We start from the raw sequence: 25,551 nt of genomic DNA, 5'->3' as shown, positions 1-25,551 counted from the left end.
TTAAAAGTGACAAAATCTTGTTATTTAATAGTTTCTTCCTAACTCATTGTTTAGGAGACTGAAAAACACAGCCCAGAAGTCACCTCCATCAATCACAAGGGACATTTTTCATCCCTGGCACCTCCTAAATTTACTGCCATCAGCTTGGTCTGCCTGCAAACACAATTGGACTGTGCTTACTCCAAACCAGCCTCTTCCACCAGGAGCTTACTCTCAGTTTCCTTTGAGTGTTGCAGTAGATGAACCAAAGCACTATTGTCAGTGTTTTGTCTTTGTTAGCGTACTATAGGTGTTTTATGTTTAATGCATGTACTTCCTCTCTCTAAAACAGGAGCTGCATTTGGAATCAAGGAGTAATAGCCATTTTGATAAAGGGTTTCAGCAGCAGGTAGAGCAGATGCACCAAGCAACCCCCAAGCACTGTGATACTTCTCACACAGCACACAGGGCAATTCCATTAATTTAAAGATAAGCAGAAACATTTAAGCTATAGATGCCATTTACTGAGGTATAACCCTTGGTATTTTAAGTGAATGGAGTGGCCTTGAGTGCTTTTTTAAGGCAAGTGGCACCCCAGAACAAGAAGCACCCGGGGGCAGTCGGTTACTCTATACAGCAGCAAGTCTATTAGTGCTGTCAGGCTGGGTTTAGTTCACTTGGGTTTGTTGTTTCTCTAATAGAGCATGAGAGCTGCTTCCTTATTTTAAAGGTGACCACAGAATACAACCAAGGAGGAAAAGCCAGGGTCTTCTCACCCATAGAAACCTGTGCTTAAAATGGGCAAGAAGCTAAACTGCAACTGGTTTTGGGAGTATAAAGCAAGAATATCCCATGTTCTTCACGGCCAGAGGGTCGAAGATAAAACGTGACACCGCACCACTAAATGGCCAGCTACACAAAAAGGACATCCTGACTCCAGGGCATTGCTTGGGTTCAAGGCGGATTACAAATTCAGCCTGACAAAATGGAGCAAGGCCAGTGGAATCAGGAGATGGAGGCGAGCCAGATGATGCCGGGTAGATCAGCCTTTCGTGTGACACTGTCAGGATGAGCCATCCACGGCCGTTATCCCGGGATCCCCCCTCTGCAGCAGCCACCGAAATAACTACAAATCATAACTCTTTACGGCAAGGATAAAGCATTTTAGACACTCGGCTCTTAAACACAAAGCCTAGAAGACAGTGATACCCCAGACATGAAGCACCAAACCCTAGAGAAGTCCATCTAACAGCAGGCTGCTTAGTAGCCTCACAGTGCCATTTAATTTGCTGGGGTAGTGTTCTAATGCCTATCTTCAGCCCTAAGGCAGCTTCACCTTCCCAAAGCTCAAGCTGTGCATTTTCTTGAGTATAGCCTGTCTCTCCTGCTTGCCTGGAAACTCTCTATAACTAAGATATACAGATATCACGTAACTTGGGAAAACACAACAGAAGTAATAAAGGTGACCAAAACACTAGATCTTACTTCTGTAGCATCAAATGTATTGTCACCGGTTGACTGATCTCAACAGTGAGAGAGTTATCATAGCTTTTTGATTGTTGTAGCAGTCAAACATCATCTCAGACAGTCCCCATTTCTCTAATGCTTGGTGTGCCTCAATTATAACACAGCTTCCAACTAAAGCTCTTTCTAAGCACCACGGCCACTTTTGAACCTCAATTCTTGTTCAAGCTGTGCGCGCATGAAACCCATCCCGGCAAAGCTCTTACCTGCACGAGGAAGATGATGAGGAAGTAGAAGTTGGCAATTCTCCTAAACTGCTCGAACAGGTTCTTCGGGAGGAAGTTCCAGAGGGTGTACTGCGGGGAGAGAGGGGTCACCAAGAGACCAAGGCACTACGGCTACAAAAGGGGAAGCATCTGCACAGAACAGGAAAGGAGTTTGTGCTTTAACTCAGCGAGGAGCACCACAGCGAGGTGGCTGGTGTGCTCCAGGGAAAGGTCCAGGTCCCTGCTTCAAAGCCAGGAGCACGACGGGTACCACCGAGCTAATGCTTCAGCATCCCGGCCCAGCCTTAACATTGGGGGTGTCTCACAGCTTTGTTTCTTTGCTTTAAAGCAGGCAACTATTTCTCTTCTGTCAAAATAACCCAAAGCACATGGCCGGAGATGGTGAAGGGAAGATAAAACCAGGACCTGTTTCAGCAGACAGCTCCTAGGTAGATCTGATTTCATGAAGAGGCAACGCACAGTGCTGAGATTTCAAAAGCCATCTTAGAGCTGCTTTCCATTAAAAGAAAGCCCTGCTGCCCACATAAATGTGCTATTAGATTGTGGCTCATTATCATTTTAAGAAGGCTGCTGAATCATTTGCTTTGGAGAACACGTGGAATTTAAGAACAACGTGGAAGATAATGGGTCTAATGTCTGATCTTTCAGTCTGCCACAAGCAGTAATAAGCAGCCAAGTCTCAAGAGCAGTGTCCATTTGATAAGAAAAGACTGGTCAGGTACAAAGAGTCCATGCCCAGCAAATGTAAATGGAGAAAAAAGAGCAAGGACACCACATTCAAGAACAAACCATGGAAGAAGCAGAATTAGTGCTAAAGCAAAGCACTGTCCGAGAGGGAACTGAAACAGGAAGGACCCTCTTTTGTGCCAGGGAAGCATCAATGGGAATGCTATGCAAGTTAAACATGGTTACACATAAAACCTTTCCCCAGCACAAGCTGAGGCAGCACAGACATAAATACAAATAAGATCCAAGCTGTATAAAAAAGGAAAGGAGAAGGAAAAACCCCCTTACAGCTCAAGGACATGAAACCGAAGCCTGACGTATGCCGAGCATCCTGACTCCTAAGCGACATAATCTGTATCCAGCTGTGTTGACAATGTGGGATCCCACTTGTTTGATATTTCCCTCAAATTGGCTTCAAAGCTTTTGAAACAGCTTCATGAATGTCATGGAAAGAAAAAAGCTAAGCAGAAGGCAGATGGGTGTCATCGCAGCTCTCCACCATAAACAAAAGCTGCATTAATACCGTCTGAACGTTTCCCCTTTCATCCCAAGGGATAAACAGAGCATGGTTATTTTTGTCCTATCTCGGGAGAGAAAAAAAATCCAAGGAACGAAAAAAGAAATAAGGGAATTGTGGGTTTCTATCCATTTATAAAATATCATCCCCACCGCCTTCTGCAAATCTGAGCTGCTGGCGTTTCACGCTGTGTTACCCTTCACCTGTCTACCCTTCCCAAACGGAATGCCAGGAGACATTTAAAAGGAAAACCCAAATCAAATCAAACCAACCCCACAAACTCAGTGTGTCCGTGTGCTTTGCTGTCATCCAGCCCAGAAGAAAGGAACTTGTACACACCCCACTGGGATCAATAGGAAGGAAAAGAGACCAACAGAGAGGCTGGAGCTGTGGTGTAAGGTATGTACCAGGCTGCTTCACTTGCAAAGAGACCCTGACATCCTTCCTTAAGGAATCCAGAGTCCCTAAGTTACTCTGGACAAGGAGATCAAGCTCACCTTGGAGGAGACGATCCTGTTGTCGCAGAACTTCTGTGCCACGTATGCATCTGTTTCCGAGACCGGACGGTGCCCGACCACCACGGTGCGTGTACCGACCCGCTTCTCCTCCCCAGCACACTGTGGGGCAACAGGAAAGGGAAAAATCAGCTTTTAGCTCAAAAACAGGTCAGATACTTGCATTAACGGCTTCTAGCTGAATGCACCACAGTGTTCACCGGAAATAAGGTGGCTGGAACCTTCAAAGCTCCCTTCTCTGCTCCAGCAAAAGGATGGAGAACAGAAGCACACATAAGGTCATAAAGCAAAACCAAGACAACGCCGAGCCTACAACTTGGGGTCCCCACCACTGCTCAGCCACTGACCCCCCCCAGGACCACAGCCCATGCTACACCCCACCAGGACAAGTCACTGCTCACGCTCACTGTGCTCCTGCCCTATGCAGGGCAGCTGATCACAGAACAGTTTGGGCTGCAAAGGACCTTAAAGATCCCCCAGTTCCAATCCCCTGCCATGGGCAGGGACACCCTCCATGATGCCATGGTTGCAGGCTGTGCCCATCTGCCAGGCAAGAATTCCTTCTCAAAGGAGAATATATCTTGACCAAGCACTTTAAGTCATGACGAATATAATTTGCCTTCTATACATCTCTTCCTAGATCCAACTGCAGAGCCCTTGGCTCTCTACACAGACTTTAAACCTGGACCTCATGGGGTACAATGGAAACTGCACCCTCCTTTACGCTTGCTCTCCTGTCAAACCCTCAAGTCCACCCTAAACATTGCAACACCACTCTGGTGCTCAAAGAACTGGGATTTAGCCTTAAAAAAGATGCACTTCTGCTATTGTAATAAATAAAACCAGAACTAACAAAGCTGTTTCACATCCCAAGCTTCCCCAAAGACACGTGGGGTGCCAGCAGTGCCCGCTTGTCTTGCTGGGGGTTTATTTTAAAGCAGAAGGAGATGTCACCACTGAGTGATAACCTGGGCTTGCTGCCCTGCATCACCAGGGCAAGGACGAGGGGAACTGCAGCAGAATAACCTCAGAAGGGAAGCAAAGTGGCTTTACAGGAGCCCATCACCATGGGCTGTTTCCATCAGCTTCCAGCACACTCGAGGCTCTCTGTGCACCGGAAAAGCCTACTTTGAAAAGCAACAAAACTGTGCAATAGGTTAAAAACCAGCTTTTCATTCAGTCCAGGTTCCACCTCGCATATAACAAATGTCCCTGCCGCAGATGCTCACAGCCAAGGGAGGAGAGCTGGCACCAGGAGGTCTATTGCAAGGTCAAAGCCTATTGCAAGTTACAAAGCGTGGCTTTAAAACACTTATAAAGCATGATCTTAGGGCGGACTAAGGTGGTCTTAGAGCTGCGGATTTTAGAACATGGAAGGATTTGTCACTGCTCATGGTTCAAGGGCATAAACAAGCGACACGGCTGCTAAAGCACCAGTGGACACCGTTCATACTCCACTTAATCATTAATCTTCAACCCTAGAGCTTGTTTGCTTTGAAACCCCAAGAGGGCAGGTGCCACAGATGCCAAATCCCTGCCCCATGTCAGCCCTGGAGTGCCCTGGCTACAGCTCAGCATCCTGGTTATCCAAAAGGCCCATTGCAGGGAGCTTGTCAAGTGAAACCCAGCTAGAGAAAAGGCACTCTGAAAAGCCATGCGGAGCAGCAAGGCCTGGGAGCGATGCTCGGGAAAGGGTAAACACCAAAAGGAAAAGCCTAAACAAATTAAAGGTAAAAACCTACGCCAGCCCTATCCCTGTACCTGGAGCAGTGGCAATTGAATGGATCCGGTTGCTCCAGGAGCGGGATCTGCCCAAAGGAAGCGGGAGCTCTTCCTTCCCCTGGTTCCCCACCCCTGTCTGCAGCACCTTTAAGCACAGCAGTGCTTTTACACCATGGTGTGCTTGCTACAGTGTCCTCAAGCCTCAATGCTCCAGCCACAAGCCTTACAGCAGAAGAACAAAGCTTCCAGCAGCCCTACACCATGTCCCTGCATCTCCTGTATGCAGAGCCTGCAGCAGCCACCATCACCCAGGCAGCTCCCATCTCCACTGGGCACATCTGGCTCCCCCAAACATGGACCGGGCACATCTGGATCCCAGTTAGGGAATGCCACCAGCCCAGCACAGACTGACCACCCTCCCAGCCTCGTCACCACTACCCACAGGAGCAAACAGCACATCTGAATGAGAAACTAGACCCCAAAAAGGTTCCCTGATGTATCTGCTGCATTATGGACGTTGCAGCTATTGGTCTTGCCAACATGCACCCCAGGAGTGAAAGCCAGAGCCATCCATCCATGCCACAGCAGCGCCAGGGAGCAGAGACAGACTGTCCCCGAGCATGAAGTCCCTGTCTCGCCCCCAGGCAGCAGCCGGAGCCAGGCTCGTGCCTGGCGAGCATCCCTCTGGCATGGGGAGGAAATGAGAGCTTCCCTGCCATGCTGCCAGCGGGGTGATGCGAAGGGTGAGGGTTTGCCCAACACAGGCATTGACATGGGAGCGACAGAGCTCTGGTTAAAACAGTCCTGGAAAAACATACACAGGGATTCACTCTGCAAGAGTATCCATAAACAGCCATGGAAAACTTGGAGATGTGAAGCCCTGGAGCTCTCACCCCTCAACTCCCCTTCAGTTATGGACGTGGAGCTGCTGGAGCGAGGCCAGAGGAGGCCATGGAGATGCTGTGAGGGCTGGAGCAGCTCTGCTCTGGAGCCAGGCTGAGAGAGCTGGGCTGGGGCAGCCTGGAGAAGAGAAGGCTCCTGAAGGGGAAACCTTAAAGCAGCTCCAGTGCCTAAAGGGGCTGCAGGAAACCTGGAGAGGGGCTTGGGACAAGGGCCTGTAGGGACAGGCCAAGGGGAATGGCTTTAACCTGCCCGAGGGGAGACTGAGATGAGCTCTTAGGCAGAAGCTCTTCCCTGTGAGGGTGCTGAGGCGCTGGCACAGGGTGCCCAGAGAAGCTGTGGCTGCCCCGTCCCTGGCAGTGTTCAAGGCCAGGTTGGACACAGGGGCTTGGAGCAAGCTGCTCCAGTGGAAGGGGTCCCTGCCTGTGGCAGGGGTTGGAGCTGGAGGAGCTTTGAGGTCCCTTCCAACCCAAACCAGTCTGGGATGCTATGAAGAATGTCCCACAAAGACCCATGGTGCACAGGAGCCCTCTGCACTGGCGGCACAGGGACAAGACCTCACTCTCTGGTCTATCCAGACCTCCACCACCTCTCCTGGCATTTCACTCCCCATTCTCTCCACCATCCCACAGCCACGCACAAGGTGCTGGCTCAGCTCAGCAATTAAAAGCTCTTACTTTGACAAGCCCACCTCCAACAGCTCGCTAATAGATTGCTAAGTCTTAATAACAATTCTCAGCGGAGACCTAAGAGGAGATTTAGGGAGTAACTGCCAGGCTTTGGGGAAAACCATAACCCATGCAGATTAGCAGGGAGAGGATTTAGAGACTTTTCACAACTGCTTTTCATCGAAAAAAATTAATTCTGATGGGAAAAAAAAAGGAAGAAAATATTTCTTGGATCCAATTCAAACGGCAGCCTCGTTGCCTGCGGGGTTTTATAAAGCCCATGGTCCACAGCACAGGGGTCAGTGCGTGCAAGCAAAAGCCAGTTTCTTCTGCTGTTTAGAGCCAAGCCTGCCAAAAGGATTACTGGAGGAAAACAGGACTGTGCTTCCCTCATACACCTGCATCACCTCCCTGTGCCCAGGCAGTGCTGGAAGACCAGAGTGATCCATAGGGATGAGTGGTGTCAGACTGCCCACATGAGGGTCTGGGAGTGCTGTTGGGATCCCCAGTAACACAGATGAGCTCCTAACAGCACCCCAGGGACACCACAGACCTCAGGAATCAAAAGGATGGAATGGAGGAGGTTGCTCTTGAGAAGAGCCACTGTCCTGCCTGCATCACTTGAAGAACAGCCCCAAAGATGCAGGTCTCTCCTGCAGTGATTCAAGGTTCAGTTCGGGGCTCCTGTTCCACTCCCCCAGCATCTCACCAAGTCCATCATTGAGTTAATCACTCAAGAGGGCATCCAAACCAGATGCCCCCTGAAGGAGCTCAGCTGGAAGACAACACCCAGAGAGTGAAACCAATCACAGGAGGCAGAAATGAGGGTAGTGCTGCTGTCCTGCCAGGAGCATCCTCTCGAGCTGGCAGCTCACCATCTATCCTCACTGCACAGCTCGGCAGGACCAGGCGCCCAGGCTGCAGTAATCAATAACAGCATCATCGCCACTGATGCGGGCACACTCAGCAGGGCAGAGTGCTGCTGTGCTACAGCCCTCCTCATGACACGGAGAAATCCAGATACAGAACGTATTCCTGTTAAATAGCTCCACGTAACCCAACTTCTCTGTGCTTTCAACTTGGTATAAAGCTCACTCACTGCCCAAAGCAGCAGTTCTGAAAAGAGGGTATATGGGATAATGCTTTTGTACCTAGTCCACATACAAAAAGCCCATCAACACACATCAATAGGCCAACTGAGGCTTGGCATTTTGCTATAAGCTTTTCTTGAGAAGTCAGGAACAGGTACAATTTGAAGGGCACCAGATCAGGGCTATAAAAGCCAATGGATGCAACTAATGACCCAGCATCATTTATGACTTGAAGTTACTGCAGCATTCCATAGAGATGGCAGAATTACATTCACAGCCTGCACCACTCCCCAGATTCTTTGCCTGAGCTTAGACAAGCCTCCCTTCATGCCCCTTTCCCATCTGTGCCCTTCTCCCACAGGGATGTCCTGCCCCAGCACAGCAGCTCCTGCCTGGAAAAGCTCCTCTTTCCCCAGATTTCTGGGAATCCATCACAGCAGCAGGCACAGGACCTGGCAATTGCGAAAAGCTGCAAAACGGGGTAAAAATTAGCAAACCTGGGTAAAAATTAACGGAGTGAGATCGAGTTCAACAGGAGAGGTGAACCCGCGCTCTGCAGCCGCTGCTGACAAGAAGCCACTTGAAGTGGGCTATTTCTAGGGCAGCTGCAAAACACAGGGTTTAATTATATCCTCCATATGGAAAACAAATGTCTGTGCTACCTGCTGGCCCCGTTTCCAGAGCAATAGTGGCAGAAAAAGACATATCCCCATCATCCCATTTACTCCAGTCTCAGAAAGCACCTAAATCAGAATGAACTGAGCAAAAGAAGCCCCTTTCATGTTTGTTGTATATCTTCAAGCCACAAAGTAAACACTGAATAACACAGAGGGAAAATAAGGCCTAATACAAACCACAGGCATTTTAAAGGAGTCATCTGCTAAGACCAGAGATAATTATACAGTACAAGTGCAAAGCTCAACCCTTTCAATGAAATCACAGCTTATATTAAATAGATGCAGGGGAAAGATTAAATCACAGTACGCAGCTTAGAACTCGTGAATGGTTTAAAGCCAAATCACTCCCGTATTGCTCCATTTATCACAGAAGTAGTCCAGAAGACGACCTGGTTTACCAAAAAAGCCTGCAGAAATAACACCACCCCCAAACACAGCCTGTTCCAGCTCCCGGCTCCTTTAGTGCAGAACCACCACGGAAAACACACGCACAAGGCTAAAAAGCTTCCATACATTTACCATTGCATCCCCAAACTGCCCTGGAAAAGTCTCTCCCAGCACAGGGACCTCATTGTCCACCCAGTATCTATTGAATTGAATTAGATGCCTGCCAATGTTTCTTCTACTCTTTGTCCTTAGTCATTTCCATACAAGTACAAGCGATGCTCTGAGTAAAGCCTTAATAATTCAGCAGCTCGGACTATGCTTACCCACAGCGACCACATTTTGAGGCAGATGCCCTGATGTAGAGAGAGAATTCCATCGATCGGGATCAACCCCAGTGCCCTTCCCTATGGGAAAGGGTTGATAGCATGCACAGTCCTCTGGGAAAAAACAACATTGTGTTTCATAATACAAACAGCCCTCAGGTCCCAGAGAAAGGGCTGAAGGTGAGCACAGCTCCAAGCTCATTTCCCACTGAAGGGGACTTCTGCTGCTCATCCCTCAGCAATAGAAAACCATGCGAGTCCCACACCAAGCAGAACAACAAGCAAGAGCAAAGGGGAGTCAATAGAAAACAACAGAACCATAGAACTGGTTGGGTTAGAAGGGACCTTAATGGGTTTGGCTCCAACCACAAAAGCCCGAGGCTCTGCCCGTGCTGCTCTGCAAGGCAGGGGAGCACAGGACAGCCTGGCTGCTCGGCTTCTCCTCTGCACCTTAAAGACCACCTCAAAGCCCATCCAGCTCCAACCCCTGCCACAGGCAGGGACCCCTTCCACTAGAGCAGGGTGCTCCAAGCCCCTGTGTCCAACCTGGCCTTGAACACTGCCAGGGATGGGGCAGCCACAGCTTCTCTGGGATTAATAAAAGGAAGGACCAAGGACCAACACTTTGCCCTTTAGACCATGGTCAACACATGATGGGGCTCAACACCCAGACCTCATCCCTGGTCCCCATGGAGATGACAATGCGGTTGATGATTTAATTATCAACCATTATCATCAGCATTATCAACCCACACTGCACCGTCCTTAATGCAAGTCAAAGTGCGTCCAGTGACGCAAGCGGCCCTGGCCAGAGCGTGTCCCCATGTCCCCTCTGCCCTAAGGACATGCTGTTTCACCATATGGGCATGCACGAAGGTCACCTTCAGCAAGGACGATGGGCTGCTGGACAGCAGAGCCCAATCAGGCTGAGTTTCCTGGAAAAGCTGACTTGGACAAATAAAGGCACTGATAAAAGCAGAGACAGACAGGGCAGGGCAAGGGAACAGGGGAAAGGGCTACTTGAAAGATTTAGGAAGGGCGGAGAGAGGAAATACAAGTTTCTTTCCCTAGATAACACATTTACAGCAGGGTCCAGCCTTCTCCTTATGGATCACAGCTTCCGTTTGCTGTCAGGTTCACATACGATGCAGAAAGCCATACACCAAAGCCAGCTGCCATCTGCTGGGACAGCATCGTTTCAGTGCTGCTGGCTTATGGGAAATCTCTTGCTGCCGCTTCAAACCATCCAACCTCTGGAAGTTTTCAGGATCTCAGCTCTTTTTTCCCCTTTGCCCATCTTGGAATACAGGCAGAGTGGCTTTATTCTTGGCAGTCCAAAGGAAAAGTCCGACCAGCACACTGCCAGCATTGAGAATTCAGGCTCATAGGAACACTTCAAACTTGAGAACTGAAAAAGGACATTGAACAAGAGCCAAATCTTTTGCAGAGGTCACAAAGCAAATACAACGAGGTCTTCCCGTCTCCAAACCTCCTGCTCCCTCCTCTCCCTGGCTCAAGCTGTGCGCATATGTCTGCTCATCGGCAGCTATTTTACCAGGGCACAAGCTCTGCAGAGCTGTGATTTGCCCTGGCAAAAGCTAAAATAAGAGCAAACTGGAAAAAAACCCTTCAAGTTTGCAGTTGTCCAGCTTGCATCAGCCAGCGGAGCTGTAATTTGATGGTTTTCCCATTGCTTTCTGGTCCTCCAAAGCCTGAGCTCTCCAGTTATGGAAACAAAAACCCACCCTAAATACCATGTTGTGCATCCCAGCCCAGACAGGCTTTACTGTGACCTCTGCCTCCTACAAGCATTTTGCCCCTTTTTAAGTTTTCCCATCATTTCAGAGCCAGGCTAACGAATGACCAGCAAGGAACCCATTTCCCAAAGCAGTTTCCTCCCTTTCTTTATGGGAGCAAGGATGCTCACCAACAGGGGCAGATGCTGCAGACACCATCACTGCAGCAGCCCAGAAGCTGGTACCCAGGGCTGCCCAACCTGCATCCTTCAGGTAAAGCTTTCTGCAGGGAGGATGTCCTACTTCCCATGTACCCGGAGGGATGGGAGGGCAGGTCCAGGCATCATGAGATGACTTAGCCCCACACCAGCATCATGGGGTGATCGTCACCAGTACTGCAATGGGTACCCAAGGTCCCAGCCCTTCCATTCAGATGAAGTTTTTCAACTCAAAAAAACCCCCCAAAAGCTGCATTTTTTCTAACCCACCCTGTGCTGTACTGCAGAGAAATGTCCTTACAGAAGTAGCAGGAGATAAAAGGGGGAAGAGAAGGAGAAATCACCTACTTCACCCATTGCTTCACATCCAAAATCAGCCCTAGATCTCACTGGGAGCATTTTATGTCTGGATGCTGCAGTAACCAGCAGTTTCACCCATGGGGCAGCAGGCACAGTTACACGAGGATACTGAATCAGTGCAATCCACCCAGTCAGGACACAAACCCTTCACATGTGGCCTAGAACTGTTTATCTTCAGGAAATCCTTTTGGCTCGTGTTCCTGCCAGGCTGGGTGAAGCGGCTGCAGAGCAGCCCCAGTGAAGCACAACCTGCCTGAGGCTGACCGAGCATCCGCACTGAGCAACACCAGCACTGCATTTTGCAGTGGGAAGGGAATCCACTTATCCACAGGGACATGGAGGCAAGGTCTGGGACAGGCCTGGGATGCTGGGCTTGGTGCTCAAAGGGTTTCAGTGTGGTCCATCAGCTGCAGAACAGGGCAGCATCCCGGGAGATGACTCACAGCCATCCCCATCCACTGCTTTCCCTAAACACTGAGATCAGGGCATTCTTATCCTCATAGTTACAAGACAAGCTCAAACCCAACGTTTCCTCTCTTTGTACATCTGATCTTCCCACCCTGCGCTTACTGGAATGGTACTTGTCAAGCAGAAAGTCCCACTTCCATCCATTCTACTGCCCGGGAGGAAACCACCCCGCAGAAACAATGTCTTAGTGATACGGTTTAGTGGTGGACTTGGCAGTGCTGGGGTTAAGGTTGGGCTTGATGATCTCAAAGGTCTTTTACAACCTGGTTGATTCTATGTGCTCAAGAGTATTGATTTGGCTGATGCAAGGATGATGCCCTTTGGGTATCACAGCTAATTCTAGTGCAATCCCTCAGCAAACGTGTAAGAAAAGGTGAGCTGGAAGGAAAGGGCAAAAGAGTAAGAACTAAACAAATAAGAATAGAACCCATCCACAACTCAGAGTGAACAAGACTGACATGCAAAACACCACTAAAACATAAGAAATCAATCAATATTGCATTCTAAGCTTGGCTTTGCAGCCCATATAAGAGCAAGCGTGCTCTGAGCGGGTACCCCCAATGCAGCGCTCAGGGCACTACAGGTAGCTTGGCTTTGTGTGAACACTGGGAAGGAGTTCCCCAGAAATCACCCCAAAAGGTGGCAGGGCTGCTCACAAAGTGCATTTTGTGTTTTCCCTACATTTAATTTCCCAGCAGTGAGATTTTATAATGAATTTTTCCCCTTTAAGCCAATTGAGGCTCAGGCAATGGAGCCCAACATCACTGCAGCCTGGTGGTGCTTGGGTTTTATTACTGCTGAAAAGATCTTGGATTGCAATACCAAAGAAAGGGAAAAAGCAGCTTCAAATAGTCTAGTCTGGCCTGTTGCACATCTCACTCAGCTCTTCTAGAGCCTTTACAGGACAAATAGCATCCCTCTGGCTTACAAATCAGTGCCTCTGCCACAATACTGCAAACAAATTACATCTACCAAGTGAGTGTTGCCTTTGCTTCCCGCATTAATAGCTTTATATCATCTTATGAAGGTATACAGCGTGCTTTAAGATAGGCCACACACAAAGACTGCTTGCTGCCCCTTTGAAAATACACAGCTAGAAGTTACCAAGCCCAAGGGCCCTTTCACCTATAGATGCTGCACAATTCAGCTGAAATCACAAGGGAAAAGCACACAGCAAAGCATTACTCATCCAAGGCCACAAAGGAGCTTGACAGGAAAGTTGTCTGAGTTGTGAGAAACACCAAGGAGCCTGATTTGCTCTCAAAATACCTGGCTATGAGAGCCTCAGGGGGTTCATCCCTCCTTTCTGCTGCAGGAGGAGAGGAAAGAGCTCTTTACAAACAGCCGGATCTGAAGTAAGTGCATTAGGCTTTCAGTAAGGAGAGCAGGACAAATATCTCTGAACCACAGCCGCTATCCATTACAACTGGATGTCAAGAGCAGGCATGCCTTTAGATTAAACTGGCTTCAGCTGGAATTCCACCTCAAACTGAATGACTAAAGCTATGGGATTCTACAAATCATCCCGGATTCTGACTACACCCTAGAAAGAGCCCATATGCAAAAATACGTATTTAATGCACCTATATATTGCACATATACATAATTAATGCATACACATTGTATACATGTATATTTAATGCATATATATATTGAAGTCGCTGGAGCCTGCGGGCAGAACAGGCTTTTCCTGACACAGCAGCCAGGCAGGAGCTGGGAAAGGGCAGGAGCCCTTTTAAAGCAGGGAAGTTTCACTGTCTCCCCAGGCTACAAGTTAGTAAACCAAGCTTAAAACAGCATGCCCATCCCCTGCAGTACCAACATCACCCTCCTACCATGTAAGGGTGATGGCAACCCACCTAACAGCTCCATGCACAAGTCTTGGAGCGAAGTTTATTGCAAAAAGCCAAATCCTAAGTGCCCAAATCAAATGGTAACCAAGTAGTGAACAAGTCACTGGTGGGATACTGGATAATTCAAAGCAATTCAGCAAGCTGCAGTGTGATGGTTACACTGAAAGCAGCAGGGGCTGCCTTGTAGTTGTACAACCAACCTGTAAAAAGGGTGCAGGAGACCCAGGAGAGCAAGGCTATGGAAGAGAATAGAAACGGCTTATAGTCATCAGCAACATGAGCAGCAGGGTCCCTGTTCCCTATTTCCAATCAGCAGGACACATCTTCTGACCAGCACGGTGTCCCTAAGGGGAAGACACATTCTGAGCACAGCATCTCCACCGATGCATCCTTCATGCAGCATCACTGCTAACAACCACCCAGCAGCGTGAGGCTCCTCAACACAGTGGTTCATCACCGATGGGCAGCAAAGAGCCACAGCCCAGCACCCTGAGCTGCTGGGATCAGCCTCTGCATGGTCCCACCAGGTACAGAAAGCTGCAAAGCTCCAGGTTAACACGGGGAAACACCAAATAACCCCTGTCAGGGACGGGGCAGCCACAGCTTCTCTGGGCACCCTGTGCCAGCGCCTCAGCACCCTCACAGGGAAGAGCTTCTGCCTAAGAGCTCATCTCAGTCTCTCCTCGGGCAGGTTAAAGCCATTCCCCTTGGCCTGTCCCTACAGGCCCTTGTCCCAAGCCCCTCTCCAGGTTTCCTGCAGCCCCTTTAGGCACTGGAGCTGCTCTAAGGTCTCCCCTTAGGGAGCTACTCCAGGCTGAACAGATGGCCATGGGATGGACAACGAGAAGCAGATTTAAATCTGAACCCATAGATAAGTGTTTCCTAAGCTCACCATGGGATAAGATGCCTGGGCACAGGGCAAGAGCAGCCCCCTGCTCCTACCATAGCCTAAGCCACTCCCCTGGGCAGGGCTCAGCGGGGACCAGAGGACACTTTAGGGCAGAAGGGCACCAAAGCCACCATCCAAGCTGGGAAACTCACACAGGAAAACCTCCACAGCACCCTCCAGCCCCAGCAACCACCTCCTACACACAGCTACATACATACAGGAAACTCCCTTAGAAAACCCCAAGCAAATGCTGCCAGGGCAGGGCAAAGGGGTTAACAGCGCACTCAGCCACCCCGCGCCCACCCCACAAGCACAGTGGGTTGAAGTCGCCCAAGGGGATACACAGGCCCACATCATGAGGAATTAGCAGCCAGATGATGCTTTCCTGTTGCACATCTCTGCAGACAAGAGATGCAAGAAGCGTGGGTACCAAAGGAGGAGGATGCTCACATGGACCCATCCTGCATGGCTACAAACTTGGCCACTGGCAGGACAACAACTTTGGTGCGAAGGCCCCTCCTGACTTGCAGACTCCACCAATCGTCTCCAGCAGCTTTGCTGCTAACTGGTATTAACACAGAAACCTCTCCCTTAGAGAGGACATCAACGGTCACAGCCAGAAAGCGGCAGTTTTACTCGGAAAGGAAGCGCACAAACCAAAGGCAACAGGATGAAATCAGAGGCAAAGCTGAAAAGCTTGCTATTAATAGCCAGCCTGTTTGCTTTTACAGTTTTGGTTGTTAAAAGCAGATTGCCATGCCTTCAGCTGCAGCTCCGGACCTTCCCCACACAGCCCACACTATCATTATTACTCTTATATGCAACTGGAGGCACAAATGATGCTGAGTGATGAATAAAACACAGCCTCGAGACACGTGTTCTTCCCCACTGGGAAGTTTCTGCACAGCACAGGTTTAACTGGCAGCCCCATTTCCCATTAATGTTTGACCAGTGCCCTCCAATGCCCCCTTACAGCGATTCCCAACCTCTCCAAACTTTAACTACACACATGCATCTTTCATGCAGCTGCTTGTCCAGTGCTGGCAAAGGAGGGGTTTGAGTTTTATGTATTTATAGCCAAATGGTTGAGCTATTTCTGGGAGTAAGGCTACGGTTAGGACACTGCTGTGAAAGGTTAAAGAGATGGGTACAGGGATCTGAGAAACTCCCATAGGATGGTTAGGGTTGGAGAGAACCTTAAGATCATCGAGTTCCAACCCCCATGTCCCTATTTTCCAGGGTAAGGGCATCCATAAGGGATTGCAGCAGTGGGAAAGAGCCTTTTGCAGCTCCAGGTTCCCCATTTGAGCCTCTCATGTCTCTGTGGTCACACATGAGCTGCTAAAGGGGAACTGGTCCTTATCAGGTTAAATAAACATGACAAATTCCAGAGACAGCCGTGAAACAAAGTCACTCCATTGAAATCCACACTGTTTGGAAGCAGAACAAAGACCCCCCCAACCCCAACCTTTGCTGCTGCAGGGTTTGGTCACATTAATGGAAGGAAAATGCTCCTGGTGCAAGTTAGAGCCAGGCACAAGGTAGTTGACACAGACACTCCCTCTCAAGGTGTTAACATAGCTTCAGTGTGGGGGGGGAAAGGGTTCCAACTCCCACCTATGCTCTTCTTTCCTATTAGAATGGGAACTGCAGTCACACACTGGCATGTTTGGTTCACACTCTCTATAAAAAGGCAAGCGTGAAAGAAAATCACAGATGTGCTCCGGGTCCTAAAATAGACTTTATTACACATTTGCTCCAAAACCCAGAGACGGGAGCGTAAACCAGCATCCTCCACCCCGCGCTCAGACATCTCCCACATCACTCCTGGGGCTCTCCCACTGCCCCTCCTCACCCACTCCTCAAAGCCAATGGGGAGTTTATTTCTCTTCTATAAAGGGACTTCGGGCCATTTCTCATTGTCTGCTGGCTGAATGGGTCTCAATGGGGGTGTTTTCCTGCACAGCACTAGGTAGGACATGCCCCATAGTGCTCCACCGCATGCCCCCACTCCTTCCTGGGCTTGAATCACCTCCCCAGCCTCCGGTACACACCTCTTAGATCAACAAGCACCTCCTCTGAGACCTTCCTCCTGCCTCCATTCCTCCCCAAGGCTTTGGGGCCAGCAAGGTTGTGCTGCCCCATCCCTGGCAGTGTTCAAGGCCAGGTGGGACGGGGCTTGGAGCACCCTGTCCTAGTGGAAGGTGTTCCTGCCCATGGCAGGGGTTGGAATTGTAGGAGCTTTAAGGTCCCTTCCAACTCAAACCATCCTATGACACAACGGAGCCCTAAGTCCCACACCAGGCGCTACTTGTGCATATATAAGCCCCCATCCACAGGCACAGGATCAGACCCACACCACTCTGGGAAGGGTAAGGGTTTGGAAAGGAGATTTGTGACACTCAGAATGACTTCAATGAGAGGAACCCTTCCCTGCCATTGGCAGAACACCAGCAGCACAGCGGGGACAGTCAGGGGATGCAGAGCAAGGGGAGCCTGGCTGGGACTCCCCCGTAGGTGACATTAAAGCCAGCCTTGAGTGCTCGTCCCCTCAACCCTGCCCCGAGGTGGTCACACACTGGTTTTCACATTAGGTAAAACAAGCCCCAGATGGAAAAGCCCCAAGTGAAAGCATCACCAAGCATGCAAATTAGGAGTAACGGTTACAAAGGTTTTAGGGCTGCACCAAGCAACCCCCTGTGCTTTCCTTACTGTCCCTCTGCAATGTGTCCCAGTGGGGACACCAAGGAACAGGTCCTGACGCAGGAAAGCTGCCAAGACCCATTGGAGGACCCCACACAGCCCCATAACCAACACAGGGGTAATCCCATCACTGGAGACCCCAGGAGGCCAGTAAAGGAACATCATGATAACAAGGCAGAGGCACCAAGTCACAACACAGGTCCAGCCCGGGGACAAGCACCATGTGCCCATCTAAGAAGCATCTTCTTTCCCCCAGCATCAAGCAATGCTCTCGAGAGCCAGCAGCTCACAACCAGCCCAGCACTTGCTAAGCACCAGGGATTTACCAGGGCACGGGTAGCAAAGAGGATCAGGCCCCAGGGTATTTAATTAAAAGGGAATAACACAACAATGGTCCTGTTAGACCCTGCACAAACACACACAACAATTTCTGTTCCCAATTACAGACTGCCTGTTGTTGCCCTGAGTTTTAAACAAGAGGAGGAAAATACCAGGGACCACAGAGGCAAGAGACCCAAGCAGGATGCTCAGCCGACACCAGGCATCCCGAGAGGGGGTATAGCACCCATGGGTGCTCCCTATCCTTCCTGCACTGATCAGGGTGACAGCTTAAATACAAGCTAAATGGGAGGAAGAACCAAAAACAACTGGGCATCAGCAACTTCTCTTCCTGTGTTTCTCACTTACTTCTCCCAGCAGCTGGATCAGCAGCAGCAGAGCTGCGGCTGTAGCTGTGTCCCGATGGATGCAGACAGCCCTACCTCTGGAAAACCCCAGGAGAAGTCGTTAAGGGAAAACAAGCACATTGTCTTTGAGGCATGACTCAGGGACCGGCAGCTCCCAGGTGCTGCCAAGGGAGGCTGGAAGTGGGTATCACTCATCTCAAAATCCTACACAAGGAGACGGACCCAAACTCCCCGGTCACCAACGCACTTTCCTACTCTACTCCACAATCCTCCCCACAGCAGCCATACACAGAGCATGAGACTATAAATAAGACTCCAATGGCAGAATCCATTCCCAATAGGGGACTGAAGTTGTATTTCCAAGTGGACAGTGTGTCCTGCAAGTGGATTACCTGTGGCAATTCAATCCTGCCTCCCCACAGCGATCCCAGCCCTGCTCTGCTTTCAGCAGGGATGATTTCAGCCGTGTAAATTGAAGTTCAGAACCCAATTTGTTTCTGCAGAGAGCATCAGGCTGTATCCCTGGGCAGCAAAGCAGCCCCATATCCACCACTCTGCCCTTCTTGCTTGTTTTAACATCCCCTTGCATATTCTATCCAGGATAAGAAGTTAGGTTAGGATAACATAACAGTTATGTCGATAGGGCAAGGCACATTCATCATCCCTAAGCTGTGAAATACATCTGAAAACAGGGTTTAATATCCGTTGGTATTTGAGCCTCTGACAGAGACCACAGAGTGAAGAAGTGACTATGTTAGTCTAAGTAGCCCTATGGGATCTTAAGTGTCAGATAAACTGCAGCCTTTAATAACACAGAATCATAGAATCCCAGACTGGTTTGGGTTGGAAGGGACCTCAAAGCTCACCCAGCTCCATCCCCTGCCACGGGCAGGGACCCCTTCCACTGGAGCAGCTTGCTCCAAGCCCCTGTGTCCAACCTGGCCTTGAGCACTGCCAGGGATGGGGCAGCCACAACTGCAGTGGCAATGCCACTGCCACAAGACGAGCATCACTTGAAGCCCCGTGCTACCCATCCAGATCAACACCCTCGGTCGTCCTCTCCTCCACAGAGCAGGAGCAGGGACCCAAAGGTCCTGGGAGATCCTGCAAGGCTGGGGACAGGGCAGAGTCACTGCAGCACAGCGGGAGCTGTTATCTGCCTATGGCTGGGGGACCCATGCACCAGCTTGATAACAAACACAGCTCAACTGCCCAAACACCACTCTCAAAGCCAGTATGTGCAAAACAAGGTCCAAAACCCCTCAGCAACACTTCTAGCTGCACCCAGAGAAGATGCTCCATACCCCAAACACCTCCTGGGGTAGGAAACGCATAACACAAGGCAGAGGTAAACTCAAAGTCAGAAACCGAGATTAGAGCCATTTGTCCCCAGGGCTGTAAAACAGCAGCTGCAGTAGGTGTGTTCTCCACAGGGCTAACTCAGAGCCTGCAACAGAAACACAGCCTACAAATGGGAAAATGAACCATTTCTTCCCCCCTCCAGAACTGCTGCAGAGCAACCTCGAGACTTAAGGTAGAGATTAAAGTCCCTTGTGCAGAAAGGCTGGAAATCCAGCCCGAACAGCTCCCTCCAAACCAAAAGTGGATATGGGAATGTATCTCCCACGGGTTCTGGCCTTGCAGGCAGAGCCCATTATTCTGGTCGCTAATGGGGTGCCAAGAGGTGCAATGTGCCTCAGGGAAGAGCTCCTGAACCTCTGTGGGTGCCTTTGCTGCTCTAACAACACACGCCTGGTGTATAAACTCCAGGAACTTTGTGAACCACGCACTGCACAATAAATGACACCAGTAAATAAAGAGGAGCTCCTGAAAGCGACGTTAAAACGCCGGTTTTAGCGCACTTGCTGTGGAAGAGGGAAAAAATGAGTAATTACAGAGTTCAGGCCAAGCAATGAGGTCACGGTGAAATCTTCGAGTCGCTTATGTGGCACCGGGAGGGGTTCTAAGGTATCCGGGTGGCAAAGCGGCCGGTAGCACCCTTGTAAGTGCGCTGCATCCCACCAGGATAAACCCGCCGGTTGCGTGCGTGCTCCCAGGCACCGGGACGTGCCCTCCTCTAGGTTTTGGGGTGAGAAATGAAAGAATACGGCTTGGGCACTGACAGCAACAGCAAGTTCCCGGTTGGAGCCGCAGCGCGGCGTGGCCCTGCCGTGAGGTTCCCTTGCGGCTCCCATCGGGAGCGCTGCATCCCGACCCACCCCCCGCACCCCGGGAAAACCACCGCGAAACGGGAAATACCAGCAGGAAACGGCAACAGCAACAGCGAGCTCCTCCCGCCCGGGCCCCGCACTCACCAGGCGGCTGAGGCTGCGGCGGAGCATCGCGGCAGCGCCCGGCCCCGCCGCCCTCACCGCCGCATCCCCGCTCGGTCCATGGTGGCGCGGCCCCGCCGCGCTGCACCGCACGGAACGCAACGGCTCGGCCCGGCCCCGCTCGGCTGCAGGCACTTCCCCCGCGCCCCCGCTTTTGTCCCGCCGCCGCCCGCCCCGGAGCAGGCTGGGAGCTGTAGTGCGGGATGGGGCCGGCGGGGGGAGCCCGCACAGCCCCCGGGGCTCGTCCTGCGGATGGAGGCAGCGGCAGCCCCGCTGCCCGCCCCCCCGAGCGCTGGATGCGGGCTGGTCCTTAACGCTGTGCCACGGGGGAAGGCTCCGGCACAGAAGCGCAGTCACTGCCGCGATGCTCGAGCATCACAAACACCTCGGAGCGCTGTCCCCGAGTCAAGACTGACCAGGGAAGGCGTTATCCTCCCTCTGCAAAGTGTTCCCGGGAGGCTCCATGCGCATCCCCACGAGCACATCCCGCAGGGACAGCGTTGGGTGGGTAAAGCAGCCAAAGAGCAAGTCCGGACTCACTCCTGTGGCAGCTTTGCAATGCCCGGGCACAGAAGCTGACCAGTTTTTCCCACTGTTCCCATTCTTTTGGCTACACACAGGCCAAACACACATCCCTCTTCTCTCCAGGTTGGGATAACACTAGTGGGAACAGCACTTAGCTGAAATGCTTCCTCAAAGGAGCATCTCCCCAGTCCAGAGGGTACAGAGCAGGGGAATGTTTCAACATAAACCACCAGATTTGAGAAAGACAAGACGTAACCTAACAAATCCTGTCATGTTTTTGACATTGCTATTACCTGATGGTAAAACAGCCTTTCCTGGAGCAATATCCTCTGTAACAGCACAGGGTAGAGAGTTTTCCTGGTGTTGTCCCTTGCTAACAGCCCCAAAGATCTGTGGGAAACAGGGGGCTGCTCAGTCCCAGCAGCCAGAAGCCACCTTCATTTCAGCAGCCAGCATCGCTCCAGTTTGAAAGCAGGCTTCTCCCTGGATGCTGAGCAAAACTCACCTCATTGCACCACGACTGGGCCCATAGGGCAGCTATGGGCTTCCAGAGACCTGGAAAACACAGAGATTTTTCACTTGGTGTTTTAAAAGCAAGAATAGCACTGCAGTGATAGACTGCTATGAGGGTGCTGAGGCGCTGGCACAGGGTGCCCAGAGAAGCTGTGGCTGCCCCATCCCTGGCAGTGTTCAAGGCCAGGTTGGATGGGGCTTGAAGCAAGCTGCACTAGTGGAAGGTGTTGGGATGGAACTGCACAAGCTTTAAGCTCCTTTCCAACCCAAACCACCCCTTGATTCCATGACCAAGGCTCAAACCACCACATTTGCTCTATGAGGCCCCACCTGTGTGTCAGTGCAACCCTTCTGCTCCTCCCTGCACAGCTGCACCACTCCTCACCTTGCACACAAAAGCCTAACCACAACAGAGGAAACCAGGAAACAATGCTCAGCACTCTTAAACACATCCTAAATAATGAATGGGTATTGTTCAGCACCTTCACATAATACCCGACCAGCTCAGCTCTAGGCTTCCCTCCCCACAAAACAGCAGCAGAGAACTAAACTTAGACCTTTGGCACTGCTCTTTTGTTACTCTTCTGATGGTATCGAGCCTGTTTGCTGGCTAGAAGAGGGAGCTGTTATTCTCTGATGTGTTCCTGGCTTGGGTGTTGAACAGAGCAGCGGTGTATGGTGAACCACCAGCCTTTGTGGCCAGGCACCCATTGTTGCCAAGGTAGCTTGGCTTACCTGGCCTGTAGAAGAAAAACAGCTATATTTTGCCCTTCAATATGTTCCTAGAGGTGCAGTTACTCCTCATCTCTCACCCTTACAAACTGCAGCCCCTATCCAGTTTAGTTTGGAATGCTGATGTCCCTGTTTTTATAGAGGTTTGCTGGAATTAGAACCAAAATGCAACACTGTGATATGGAATTAAGCATTAAACAGGTAATTAATTATCTTTAATGCATTGTCAACAATGCCTGCGACCAAGGTACTGAAGAGCATATCCCTCTCTCTCTTCCAGGGTGCTCCCAGATGAAACAGGTCTCCCCTGCTCATCCAGAGCAAGAACCAGGCTCCTTCCATGGACCAGACTGCTTAAATCCATCCATCTCCCTATTTACCCTGCACAGCAAAGGTAGGATTTCACTGGAGAAATCAAGGCCACTGTCACCTCCCCTTTAGCTGCTGACACAGTGGCCTCGGGGCAGCAAAACCCCTATCTCAGCAGAAACCATCCCCACAGAGAGAAACAAGAAGAACCCTGACTGGGCTTTTCACACCCTCAAACAGCCTGGGTGGTTCAGCTGCTGATTTGGTAACAACTGCGTCAGCTCTCAGATCTTTTACATGGCAATTGCTTTTAATGCACCTTTTAACGACACAGACAGCTGGTCCCCATGCAGATAACACACAGGGGTACCAAAGGGGCCTCCTGCATCCACACATGCCCTGCCTATAGCAAGGGAACCACAAGAGGCAGGTCCCAAGGGGAATTCTGCACAATACAGCTCACTTGGGACACATCACTTCAATTAGCATCAGAAACTAGTTATCTGGTCCATCAGCCAAGCTTTCCTTGATAGCCTGCCAACCAGGGTATTAGCTCAGAGTGACCTAAGGGATTGCTATGATCTACTCACTACTTGGGAGAGTCCATTACATCCTTTCACAGGACAGTTAAAGTCCCGAAACCTTTGTTTTCAATATTGGCAGTAATGGAAGCTTTTGGAATTAGTGCTTGGTAGACAGATTAATAAGAGGTCAGAGCCAGCCTCCGCACTAATCTTAGGACACACACACACACACATACAGATTCGCTGCTTTGTTTTGGTTAAAACCCTTCTTTTTGTGATGCTCTTTGCTTCTTCTGCCATCGTGTGGCCGGTTGGAGGATGAGAGCTGTCTGTAGAACAGGTCATCAGCTTGCTATGCCTTAGAACCGGGTTATGGATTTTCAGGGCATTCGGAGGTGTATGAAGTCCATGGAGACGCGTTCCTTCATGATCCGTCCCACCTCCTGATGACTACTGCAGGTTTACCTTTAATGTTGTGATATCTTGGAGCAGACCTCGTTAATCCGATTGTTTAGATTGACAGCTGATGTGGACAGCTTGTGGAGCTTATGCTGGCCTCGGGGAGCAAGACCAGGGAAAGGGCACTGTCTGACCACCATCACAGCTATCCACTTTGGAAGCGATTTCTGTCCCTCTGAGAACCATCTCAAGGCCATTTCCATCTGGGAAAGTCTGAGTTTATGCTCAGGGCTGCTCTAGTCACTGCACAGTGCAGAGACTGGCAAGACTCTATTCAGGTCCTTGGGAGTCTTCCCTGCCTTGCTTCGGGAAGATGCCAAGGAGGAGCTGACAACACCATTATCCCTCCCCTTCTCCTGAATGGGACAGATCCTTCACTGGTCTGGTGACAACTGTTGTTTCACATGGAGACCATTTTTGCCAGCAGATCCCAAGGCAGAATCCTGGTCTGTTCACACAGAGACCTTCAAATCCACCTTCAACCTGCAATGTGGTCTTTGCTTATCCTGTCCACATAGGGCTGACCGATGGGCACAGGACCAGGGGCTCTGGCTTTCTGAAAGAGGCCAAAGCCACGCAAACACTGCATCTGCTGGGGTTCTACACACAGCCTTTAGCTGCTGACATCCATGGATATTTCCCACTGCCCCTCACCAGGGCATGGCGTAGGCTTCACCCTCCCCTTGTGCTCCTCTGCCTGGTAAAGCAGGTCTCAGCCAGGACCAGGGGTGGCAAATGAGCATCCGGCATGCCATTGACAGTGTTAGAAGGAGAAATTGCATCATCCTTACAACACACACATGAGGGAAGGAAGCCAGTAACTGTCTGCAGAGGGGTTCACATGAGGCATTCCTCAGTGCTTCCCTTGGGTCCTATGCATCTCACTCCCCTGGATCAGCTGGGCCTGACAAGCACTGATTGAGAGCACCACACAGTGCCAGTTTCCAAAGCCCTGCTGTGCTGCCTGTGCCAAAACCATCTGCTTTGGTCTCACAGCCTCCTCTGGGAAGTCACAACCTGCAGCAGGGACCCCCCAGGGAATGCTTCTGGGCTTTCCTCAGCCTTCCTGGAAAAAGGAAGGAAAAGGCAAGGTCAGAGCCTGCACTGAGCACTATGGAGCGGACTCAGCAGCAGCATCCTTGCTGCAGTATCCATGGAGCGAGGGGATTTGCACATGCTTTCCTCCACCCCAAGTCCACTTGAAATGAGTTTCTCTCTCACTCCATCAGCAGCTGGTTTGCTGGAATAGGGCACGGAGCTCAGATGCTGGTCTCTGCAAGCCTGAGCACCAATTGTACCTCAAACACCTACAAAATCACCCCCATCATCTCTTTACAGCTGTGCTACATGTAGAAAGTGAATTGTAAAGTCTGATGCAGGGTCCAGTTTGAATGGCAAGAAACAGATCTACACCACCAGGTCAGGGACTGGGGCTAGAGTCTTGCTAAACCCAGCTGCACTGAAATACGAACACAGTTTAATGAGGTGAAAGTTCTCCCACAGACAAGGCCTGAGCTCTGAGCACTGCAGAGGACTTTAAAATGAAACCAAATGGGGCTCTTGATCCCATATCCAGTGATGCTCTGGAGCAAAACCCTTTAATTAATACACAGAGTCTTTCTCAAGAGGCACTTTCCCCTTAAAGTCTATTCAAATACTCAGTGACTTAGAGAGATAAGTTGGGAGATACCGCCAGTTTTAGCTAAAAACATCCCCTTCTAAAACCAAGCTTTTTATAAGGGGAGAACACCAAATATATTTGGTCCATGATGTGACAAACCCATATACCTCAGATCCCAGCACTTTCTCTTGTGCCCTGAGACAGATACAGCCATTAAACAGATTTGATTCCATCCTTCCTCCTGCCAGCAACAACATCTCCAACAAGGCTCATTTAACCTAGAAAGGGAGAGTTTTCACATTTCCTTCATTCCCAGTCCTCGGTACCATCTCTTTCCCTACAAAGTCCCCATAGCCTCTTCCATAA

The 25,551-nt window shown here is 50.4% G+C and overlaps 1 protein-coding gene across 7 annotated transcripts in view; it reads right to left on the bottom strand.

Annotated features, from left to right (window-relative positions):
• ATP11C (ATPase phospholipid transporting 11C (ATP11C blood group)) overlaps positions 1–20,611 on the bottom strand; it is a 56,627-nt gene extending 36,016 nt beyond the window's left edge. For all 7 annotated transcript variants that reach the window (XR_013957581.1, XM_080625029.1, XM_080625034.1 and 4 more), the window contains exons 1-3: positions 20,485–20,611; positions 3,471–3,590; positions 1,710–1,799 (exon numbers count right to left, since the gene is read on the bottom strand). Coding sequence is in view for 6 of the 7 variants with exons in the window: in XM_080625029.1 (XP_080481155.1) it covers positions 1,710–1,799; positions 3,471–3,590; positions 20,485–20,511 (237 nt within the window). In the remaining variant the exon portion in view is untranslated. The remainder of the gene's footprint in view (positions 1–1,709; positions 1,800–3,470; positions 3,591–20,484) is intronic.
• Positions 20,612–25,551: the final 4,940 nt, after the last annotated feature.

This window comes from Psittacula echo, assembly GCF_963264785.1.
Source record: "Psittacula echo genome assembly, chromosome: 8".
NCBI lineage: Eukaryota > Metazoa > Chordata > Aves > Psittaciformes > Psittacidae > Psittacula > Psittacula echo.
This window is presented reverse-complemented; position numbering and strand designations above follow the sequence as displayed.